Source organism: Centruroides sculpturatus, unplaced genomic scaffold, assembly GCF_000671375.1.
Source record: "Centruroides sculpturatus isolate CEXI.00-Female unplaced genomic scaffold, Cexi_2.0 scaffold556, whole genome shotgun sequence".
NCBI lineage: Eukaryota > Metazoa > Arthropoda > Arachnida > Scorpiones > Buthidae > Centruroides > Centruroides sculpturatus.
The window spans coordinates 351,516-362,573 of NW_019384770.1; the positions used below are offsets into that span (position 1 = coordinate 351,516).

Genomic DNA, 11,058 nt, shown 5'->3' on the forward strand with positions numbered 1-11,058 from the left:
GAATCTACTCTTCGGATGCTGGATCCAATCCACTATCAAGCTTTGCGTTTGTGCAGTGGTGCATTTCGAACTTCCCCTGTTCAAAGTTTGTATGTGGATGCTTATCAGCTTTCATTATCTCTCAGGAGAGAAAAGTTGTTTTTTTTTATATTACATTCAACAAAAATCTCAAAAAAAACTTACAGCTGATTGTCCAGATACTCAGCTGAAAAGATTATTTGCCGCTTGGACGAGTTGTGTCCTTACATTCAACATTAGAATGGAGAATGTAAGCAGCACGATTGACCTAGACACAAGCAACATTTCACATGTTGAGGTTAATAGTATTTCACCATGGTCAACTTCACCGATTGATGTTGATTTAAGCTTAAAGCAGTTTCCTAAAGAAACCACGCCAGACTACGTTTATAGACAGCACTTTGCAGAAATTCAGCATTGTAACAGGAATTTAATTCCTATATACACCGATGGATCTAAATTGGATAACTATGTTGGCTTAGTTTTTGTTTGCCAGGATAAAATTGTGGCAGAACAAATAGCACTGAATTCTTCCATCTTGTCTGCGGAGTTGCAGGCTATTTATTTAGCCTTAAAGTATATAAATCGGAAAGTCATCGTCGCTGCGTGATTTACACTGACTCAGTTAGTGCACTTTATTCTCTGACTTCGTATGAACCTAGTTCTCACTCCATAGTTACTAAAATTCGAAAACTAATTTGTCATCTCACTACGAGAAATTTTTTTGTGAAGTTCTGTTGGGTCCCAGGCCACGTGGGTATAAGAGGTAATGAAGAAGCTGATACAGCCGCTAAGTCAGCAAGCTCTTCACAGCATACAATGCATATTGAAGGAGTTGATTTGAAACTAGTCGTTAAAAAACGACTTGCAGGGAGATGGCAAATTATGTGGAATGCACAAATCCACAATGAACTACACGAGATCAAACCTTTGATAGAGAATTGGACACATAATAGGCAGTATGATAGGAGATCTGAGGTTGTGTTTACTCGTTTGAGAATTGGACACACTCGACTGACTCATCAATATCTTTTGAAGGGAGATGACGAACCAGTATGTCAGCACTGCAACTGTACTGTAAGTGTTAAACACATGTTTTGCAACTGTGTTGCTTTTGATCAAAGTCGTAGACAGCATTTTGGAAATGCAAGCTTTAGAGAGATTTTGGGTCAGAGGCCAAATCTGCACAATATAGTGGACTTTCTGAAAGCCAATAATATGTATATAGAGATTTGATCACTTATTTATTTATTTTACAATTGTATTTACCTTGTTTGGTTTATTTATTTTGTATATATTTTTTGTTGTTGTTTACATTTATTTAATTTTGTTATATATTTTTTATGTTATTAATTAATAGGTATAGAGAGATTTGTATGTATTTATTATACAGTGTTATTTAAATTATTGTATATAATTTTTGTTGTATGTTTATTTATTTATTTACTTGTTTATTTAATTTTGTAATATGAAAATTTTTTACCTTTTGCTTTGGCGCAGCTTAGCCTATATGGCTCTTGTGCCAAAAAACCGAAACAAACAACCAAACAATATTCTCTGTATAAGACATTCCGATAAATAAGTAATACTTCGATTAATTTAATATTGAACATGAATTTTCAAGGTTTGTTAATTAACAAACTCAAAGTTTCAAATGCAATGTCAGCAATGTCAGTTTGCATATCAGCAATTACCCATTGCTTTGTTCTGTCTTCTCGTTTAGTCTCTCTCTTTATCACATTGAATTTTAATCTTATTTTATACACTTCAAACTATATTAAGACGATTGTCTAAGTTTTGTATTTAAAATATTATCACGTATATTTTTTCTCGGCTGCTGTACAAGACCTTGGGCCACAGGGGTAAAACCTTTGCTTTTCATTTCTGTTCATGTAGATATGTGAACATTTTTGTTTTTTAACATTTTTATAACAAGTCATTTGTCAACATTTTAACACGTGCATTAGGAAAATTTTATTACGTAAAAAATTTACCACCTTATCACACGCCCTCGGTTTGAATTAGTACGTTAAATGGAGGTTTAACTGTATTCTATTTCACGAATGAACGTACCAATGTAAATGGCCAGAACTGTGAACATCGAATGATCGGTGTCCACGGCTCTACCTGTTTATACTGCTTTTCTATACTTGTTTTTTTTTTTTTTTTTGTGGCTACGGTGTATTACTTTTACGTTTTATCTATATTTATGTGCTTGGTGTTATATAAATAAATTAGCTCAGCTGTCTTAGCTTTAGAGATGCAGCCTCGGCTTTCTTATCATTAACCCTGCAAACTGTTATTTGAAATACTAGTGCATGATCATTGACATATAAGTTTTTGTATTATATATTTAGTATGTTATTATTATTATTATTAGTTTAAAGGAATTTACCATTAAAGTTTGGATCTGATACAACTTCACAAGTTTCGAATGAGGAAAGCTTGTCGGCTTTTGTATTTGTTACTTCTTTCTGAGTGTTTTGTTCCGGTTCCGGGTTATTTTGCAACACATTTGGTTGCCTTGGATGTAGCAACATTTCTGCTACAGAAGAATATTCCGATTGGTGTGTTTGCACCCGAAATGCAGGAAATTCTTCGAGAGGTTCACTTTCGTCTGTTTCTGCTTGTGGCTGATGCCGAAATGTTTGCAAGCCGTAATCCATGACTCCAGATGGCAGTTCGTAAACACCATCTTCACTTGGAAGTCGATAAGCAAGCATTGTAGGGGCTTGCTGATGTGGAAAATGTTGAAAGTATAATCCGTATCCTTCTGGCAGGACATAATAAGGAATTAAACACAGAATTCATTAGTTATAAAAAATATCAAATACTGAACTTATTTTTAATTGCTAATGGAAGCAATCTAACATCACTTGTATATTTTATTTTCAATGAATTGAATTTTAATTTTTTGCTGTACAGAAGAATAAAAAAACTAATAATATAATAATTTGAAAATTTGCTCTATAACATTTCAAATATTATAATGCTTTATAAGCAGTTTGACTTTAAACAAAAAGAAGTTTTAATGACAAATTATTTTTCTTTGGGAACGTTTATATTTTGTTACACAAGTGTATATTTAGCGTTTGATTTAATTAATACAAATAAGAAGTTTTTAGTTTTAAATCTCGGTCATCAAAACACCAATTATTGAAATTCTTATAAATATTAACCAGTCACTCAGTAAAATAAGAGACAAGAAACACTGTAATCTTGATATTAAAGACATATATTAAAACACTACTTTTTACAAAATCATAAGTTTTAATTCATTTTAATCCATGAATTTTTTCTAGTAAAATTGACTTGCCATTTATCTTTCGCCTATAATTGATANTAAGTTTCTTCATTTTAAAAATTGTGAGATTATCATTTATAATTTGAAAATTTTCTACAGATGGTTTAGATAGATATCTACGATATTGATTTAATGTTGTAGCTGCTTTTAAGTTAATACGTTTTCTTACATTTTGACATGTTTTGCCAAAAAAACTATTATTCATTAGTTTAAAAAAATGATTTGTCAAAATCGTTAGTTGATTCTTGTCTTTTTTTATTATTAAAATATATATATTTTTTAAGCCATGCACTTTGACAAAATGCTAGTACTCTATGAATTTTAGTTATTATCAGACCCTATTCTAGATAAAATTTTAAATTTCTATAATAAATTACATAATTTGTTTTATCAAAAAGAGTGGGGATTAATTTTTTATTAGTATTAGTATATTTTGAATTTAATTTATTTAATACTGTTTTTTGATAATTAAATAATAAATCATACAAGATATTAGTATGTTCGGCAGCTAGCGGTAAATCATTATGTCTATCGTGAATATTTTCGGGATATTTTAAATCTACTTCTAAGATATATCCTACATTACTTTTGTCCGATATATTAGGTATGTCTAAAGCGTTTATTTCATCTTTGCATAACCATCTAAAATTATTTACAGGTAAATATGCACTCATTACAAAGCCATAAAGATTATTTGCATCTATGGACAGAATATAATTATGGGGTTGATTTTTATCATAAGTTTCTGGTATTAACGGATTATTTGCTTTTGCATATCTATTTTCCGCAAACTTATTCCACCTCTAATTCCATTTTCGATAAACAAGTACATATCAAGATCGTTAAATAATTCTAATTGAATTTTTCTTATTTTTAAACCACAGTTCTACGTTAAATCAGGTGTATATATGAAATATACAGGATCTAAATTATAGTACTTTAAACTTAATTTTTCAATAGTACCTTATAATAAGATAAGGTAAACTTACTAATTGTATTCATATTAAAAAAATTATTTTGCATCAAATGAAAGCACATCGAATAAACTCTGACAAAAAGCTTAACTTGCTTCGACAATGGCCAAAACTAGAAGCAGTTATTGTTAACGCAACAATACACGACATAAGTATTGTTGCGCAGAGCGTCACGCATGCGATAATCAGTTAATTGCTTATTTCAATATGAGAAACCTAATATAAATATATTGGAGGGTTAGTGCTGTTTTACAAGTACTATTTTTTTTATATCATACTGGTTTTGCTATTATTTGTTCGTCAAAAACTTTGCTACGAATCTCTATTTAATATTTTTCTTTGGCGTGTCGCTTCTTCATTATTTGTCATTATTTGTTAGTCTTTATTTATTATGGCTTTGTGTCCACGGGTGAGGATAAGTAAAAGTAAAATAATGATGTCAGTAAAGAATTTTTAAGCCATATTCCTTTGGCTTCTTGCGTATTTTGAATTTGGTTTTATATGAAGCGGCTGAATTATCTGTAAATCTATCTCTTAGAATCATAGGAAGATTATACACTTTCCCTGCTTGTTTTTAATTGTTAGAAAATTTAAACTGATGACGTAAAGTTTTTTTCAATTAAAGAATTTAGTGACAGATTGAGAAGTAATAGTTTTGAGTGTAGAGAATTTGTTAAATATATGATTGGACGCATTTTTTTCTAATTCTAGATTCTCACATTAATATATACTGCTGATGTCTTAATAATTCAGTATTAAATAGAACTTTTTTATATTTCTCATGGTTGAAGGTTTTAACGACAGATTTTAAAATTTCTTTAGCTGTTTTTTTATTTTGATTATCGAAAATATATGAGTACATTTTCGGTTTTAATGAACAAAATTATATTATAGGTTTAGCCAAGGTCTCATTTTTAAAATATACTAGCTTATGTTTATTTGTGTGTAATTAAGTAATTTGTGTGTGTTTGGATAGTTGCTGACATCAAAAATATCTGGAAATGGTTTAAAGTTGCCATATAAATTATTTTTATAAATTTGAAATGTTAGCGAGTCAGTATCTGTGTATAACAAATTCACATTCTCACTGTATTAATTTGAAAATATTTTATAAAATGTTTGATACACATGTAATTTATTTAATTCTAATACAGAAAAACCTACATAAATTGCAAACATAAGTTAATTTTTTTCATTCTAAAAATTTAAATTATCATTAATAATTTGGAAATTTTCGAGAGATGGTTGAGAAAAATATTTTCGATATTGATTTTTGGTCATGGCTGTTATTAAATTTAAACGTTTGCGGACATTCTGACAAGTTTTACGAAAGAAGCTGTTATACATTAGTTTGAAAAATGATTTATCAAAATCATTTGTCACTTCTTGCCTTTTTTTATTATTAAAAACTACATAATTTTTAAGCCAATCCTACTGGTTAAATGTAAGCACTCTGAATTTTAGTTAGTATTAACCTCTCTTCTAAATAAAATTATAAATTTCTATAATGAATCACATAATAATAAATTAATTACGACTTTTTTTCATTAAATTATTAAATTTTAAGTTTAATTTAGTTCAATTGATTTTTGATAATTTATAATAAATCATAGGTAATATTAATATGTTCAGTAGCTAATGGTAGATTATTATGTCTATCAGAACATTCGGTGGATATTTTAAATCAACCTCTAAAATATAACATATAGTATTCCTATCTGGAAAATTATGAATGTCTAAAGCATTTATCTCATCCTTGGATAACCACCTGAAATTATTTACAGATAAATAAGAACATTACAAGTCCATAGAGATTATTACATGTATCGAAACAATATAGTTATGACATTGATTTTTATCATAGGTTTTTGGGATTAGAGGGTGATTCGTTTTTGGAAAACACTTCCCGGTAAATCCCTCTTACAATAAATAAATACATATTAATATCTTTAAATAATTCCAGCTGAATTTTTGTCATTTTTAATTTACAATTCCAGATTAAGTTCGGAGTTATTATGAAATATACAGGATCTAAATTATAGTACTTTAAACTTAATTTTTCAAAATTTTGGAATATATCAGCCAATAATAGTGTCAACATATTGATATATTAAATAATGTTGAAAATTTTTACAACTAAATTTTTTCCAAAGTAATTTTGCATGCTTGTAACATCATCGCTAATATTTTTTTGTGATAATTTGTTATAGAAATATTCTTTTGGTGGTAAACATCTCTTGTATAAAGTATCTTTGTTTTTAAAATAAGAATAATGAAAAATTCCTTTATTTTTTAATAAATTTTTATTTTTGTTGTTATAGAAAAATCGATAAAAAATAGGAAAATTATAATTTGCATTTTTTAAATATTCTGTTAAAGTAGTTAGCGAGGAATTTAAAAATTGATAACTATCTATAAATTTAAATGATCTAGAGCAGGGGTCGCCAAACTTTTTTAACCGTCGACCCCCAACAACTTTCCAAAACCTCACATTGACCCCCACCGTAAAGTTTTATTACGAGTGCAAGTGTATGAGAAAAAAAACCACGAAAGAAAGAGAAACGATTTTACTACGTATTTCCTTTAATTGTACATACTTTCCATACTTTACATTTATTTGTAACTCACAATCAGTGAGACGGGTGAGCTTGATGTTCCTTCGCAAGATTAGCAATATTTGGGTCAAAATTTGTTAGCTTCAGTCTTAAATCGCCTCGAAGTTCCATATTTAACTTATTTCTCTGTTTGGTTAAGATGGAATTAACATGGCTAAAACCAGCTTCGACCATATATGAACTTGGAAATGCCAACAAAAGAGGATTTACAATATCACAAAGTTTGGTGTATTTTTTTGTTATGTTTACATTCGTCCAGAAATTGTTTAAAGTTAAATTTTTGAAAAGCGTTTTTGCTTCAAGGTCTTCTAATAATTCTATAAGTTCATCTTGCAGGTTGATGTCGACGTTTTCGATCTGAGCAGAAAATGGCGCCATAATCCATTCTGGAATATCGATATTTTCTAAATCTGCAAAACGCACTTTAAAATCATTGCTCAATTTTTGAAGATGATTTGTATATATTTCCAAGTCTTCTTCTGTTATTTGCAATTTTCTTAGATTTGGAAAGTACTGAAAATCTTTACGTAACAATGAAGATTTAAACAAGTTTAATTTAACTTGGAAGCCTAAAAGAATTGTCCGAGCTTGAATAATTGTGACATCTTTACCTTGAAGCCTTGATTGAACGTCATTGAATTTTACAAATAAGTCAGCTAAGTAAAAAATGTGGTTCTTATGTTTTTGTAGTTCATCACTTAGAACAGAATTTATTTCGGTAAGAAATTCTATCGTAGAATCAAATAACTCAACGAGCCTTTGTAAACATGCACCTCTAGACAACCATCTGACTTCGGTGTGTAAAAGTAACTGGTTTGTTAATTCGTCATTTTTCTCACAAAGTTTGGAAAACAATCTCGATTTAAGAGGATGGGCTCTAATTTGATTAATAGATTTAATACAAAACTGTAAAGCATTATGCAAATCTGGACTGAGATATTTTGCTACAAGGTGGTTTCTATGCAACACACAGTGAACAGTACGTATTCCAGGGACTTTTTCTTTAAGAAAAGTTGCAAAACCTCGGTAACGGCCTACCATAGCAGGTGCGCCATCTGTGGCTACTGCTGTTATATTGTTAATTGGAATGTCGTATTTATTCAAATATTCTTCTAAATTCCGATATATTGTCAGACCTTTTCCATCACATTCAAGATATTTAGCAAATAAAAATTCATCAATGATTTGACATTTACTTTTACTAAAATATCTGACGTAAGCCATAAGAAGAGAAGAAACACCAAAAACAGACTCATCAAGTTGAATAGAAAATTTGCAATTTTTGAGCTCTGAAACTACTATATTTTCGACGTTTTCGGCCATTTCGTCAATACGCCGTTTTACTGAATTCGCACTTAATGGTAAGCACTTTAAAACATCAACGGAGTCTTTTTTCATTACATTTTCAATGACATCTTTAATTGCAGGTACAACTATATCTTCTGCAGTTGTGTGTGGTTTTCCCTTTTTTGCTATATTGAGCGAAATCTTGTATGAAGCGATTAAGCCTCCTTCAATATCAATTATAGAAGAAGCAGACAGCTTCATAAAACTTTTTATATTTAGTCGTGTTGCAAATTTTCTTTTAAGTGTTTTAAAAAAATCAAGATCTTTATCCTTTTTATCAGAATGAACTCTCTCAAGATGGTCTTTCATTTTAGCTGGTTTCATCGCATCATTTATAAAAGTTTTCTCACAAAGAAGACACATAGGTATCNAAGGGGCAGCTAGTGAGCAGTGGTTGGGTCACTAGTGAAGCAATAGCAACCGAAACTTGGTTAGAAACTTGTAGTAGTTACTTTTATTCGCTTTACAGAATTTACGTGGAATACTAAAATTAAATGAACAGCGTCTAAAAACGACTATAGAGTTGCTAGTCAGCGTACTGAGAATACAAGCTTATGAATGCTACGAATGCATGACGTGCTATGTAAGTAAGAACCGGAGCACGGACTCGGCAATTTCGTCCGTCCTGTGCGACTTGATCCGTAGCCATTTTACATGTTGACAGGTAGCTGTACTATAAAATTCATTGAAACAATAATATGTATAGTTAAATTTCTGATTTTTAGTTTCAATTTTTCCATTTACCCCCAATCGACCCCTTAGCCGCATCGACCCCCTAGCCGCATCGACCCTCCAATAATGTTATATCGACCCCTGGGGGTCAATATAGACCACTTTGGCGATCCCTGATCTAGAGTGAATGTTGTAAAGTTTTCTGAATTTACAGGAATAATCTGAATTCTCAAAAATAGTTTAGGAGGAATATTTTTGAAAATCAGATGGCAGTCAAAACATGAAAATGTAGTATAATAGGAAAAAATTTTTTGAATGTATAATTTAAATTACAATGGTTATGAGCTGTCCCATGATAATTGCCTGTTAAGTGATCATGATCTCTTACTGTGATATCATCATACTTAAACCTTTCCTTACATATATGACACTGATGTTCATAATTATCGGGAATAATATATATATTTATTTTTACATAACTATTTATTTTATCTAATAAAATATTCAATTGATTCTGGATATGAAATAAAAAATGTTTAACAGCATCTTTACCACAATAAAAATTAGAATGTAATAAAGTATCATCATATTCTATAACAATGGAATAGCATATAGGTTTATGAATTTGAATAATTTTAGTGAAAGTAGAATTTAGATACACTGCATTTACAGGAACTTCTAGAATTGATTCAAAGTCAGAATAAATTATGGCAGGATGATATAATTGCTTTTTATAATTAGTAAATTTTGCAATTGCCTTTTCTCCAGTTGGGGTAGAAACTTTTGATATTTATCATTAGAACATATTTTTGTGTGCTTGTTTAAAGCATGGCTGCTTTGAAAACCTATAAGACATTGTTTACAAAATTTTCATATTCCTGATTTTTCTGACAATAGTCTGTTAAAGTTATTAATTAGAAAATAATGGGATTTATATAATAACAAAATTTTTTTTTTTGAATTGCTATTATATATAAATAGGATAAATTATTTTTTTTGTATCCGAACACCTGAATTTTTAAACCATTATTTTTCTGAATAATAGGATATTTTTAGTATTTTCTGGAAATTTTAGAGTATTTGTATTTAAATATTTCAAAAATTTCCTATATAAATAAATTGAAATTTTGTTGTTAGTATTTGAATACAAACTAGCAATAATACAGTATAAAAAACGCTGATTATCACTACATTTAATATTCAACAAACAATGCTTATTAATTAAATATTTTGGTAGGATGATATTACCACATCTACTACTCTCAGCCTTATAAATTCCTAAATGAATATCTAAAAGTATAATTTCCTTAATTATCCACCCTGATCCATCTTTTATAAATTGATCGATGAAGTTTAAAATTGTATCAAAAGCATTTGCTAACCTTTTATCGTTCGTATAGTGGAATAAAATATGTTCTACTCGACTGGAAAAAAACACGTCCTGATACGTAATAGTTTCATTTTCTGAATACAGTGAAAACTGCTTAGGTGACCACCTGCATTCGACAGGCACCTGTCAAAATGGGCAAAAATTTCTGGCACGGAATAGTTTATCCATAGAGTCTTCGTATAAGTTACCTGTATTAAACGACCACTTGGGTGTGAGAATACGGACAAGGGTCCAGGCCCTCTAATTGTCAGATCTGTTAGACCTGCTCACCTTGTCACTGCCCCTCGATGTGGGTTCCTGTCCGTGGTGAGGGGACCTCCCAGAGATGGTTTAGAAACTCCTCTTTACCATCCCTGGGATCTGAATGCCCACCCACGTGTTTGCCGTGCGTGGTGTCTCGTATGCCAGAAAGGGGGATCCTGGTAGTTGAGGGGCAACATAACGTCCCCAACACACTGCTTTGGCCCCTGCTTCGGATAAACGGGAGGCTCAAATCAGGCTCCGTTTGAGTCAATCGGCTGGTCGTTGAGTCATTCTTGACCTCGGCTTGGAGTCAACCGATCGATGCAGACCGGGCGGACATGTCAGTCTAGATGTGCTCTTCTTGACTGCATTGTGAGGGTATAGCTCCTGGGAAACCCTGGTGTGACGGTCTATGGAAGTACTCCATGTGACGGCATCCCCTTGTTGGGCCCCATGGTGGGTGGGGTCACTAGGAGCTGAATTTTTTCTGTAATT

The 11,058-nt window shown here is 30.8% G+C and overlaps 1 protein-coding gene across 1 annotated transcript; it reads right to left on the minus strand.

Annotated features, from left to right (window-relative positions):
- Positions 1-6,896: 6,896 nt before the first annotated feature.
- LOC111628970 (SCAN domain-containing protein 3-like) lies at positions 6,897-8,621 on the minus strand. Its single transcript, XM_023372830.1, has one exon. It carries the CDS (start codon positions 8,619-8,621, stop codon positions 6,927-6,929), a length of 1,695 nt encoding a protein of 564 aa, XP_023228598.1. The 3' UTR covers positions 6,897-6,926.
- Between the last annotated feature and the right edge of the window lie 2,437 nt (positions 8,622-11,058).

Bases quoted from the DNA above. Each gene is read 5' to 3' on its own strand.
- LOC111628970 (XM_023372830.1), bottom strand. From the start codon at position 8,621: ATGTGTCTTCTTTGTGAGAAAACTTTTATAAATGATGCGATGAAACCA.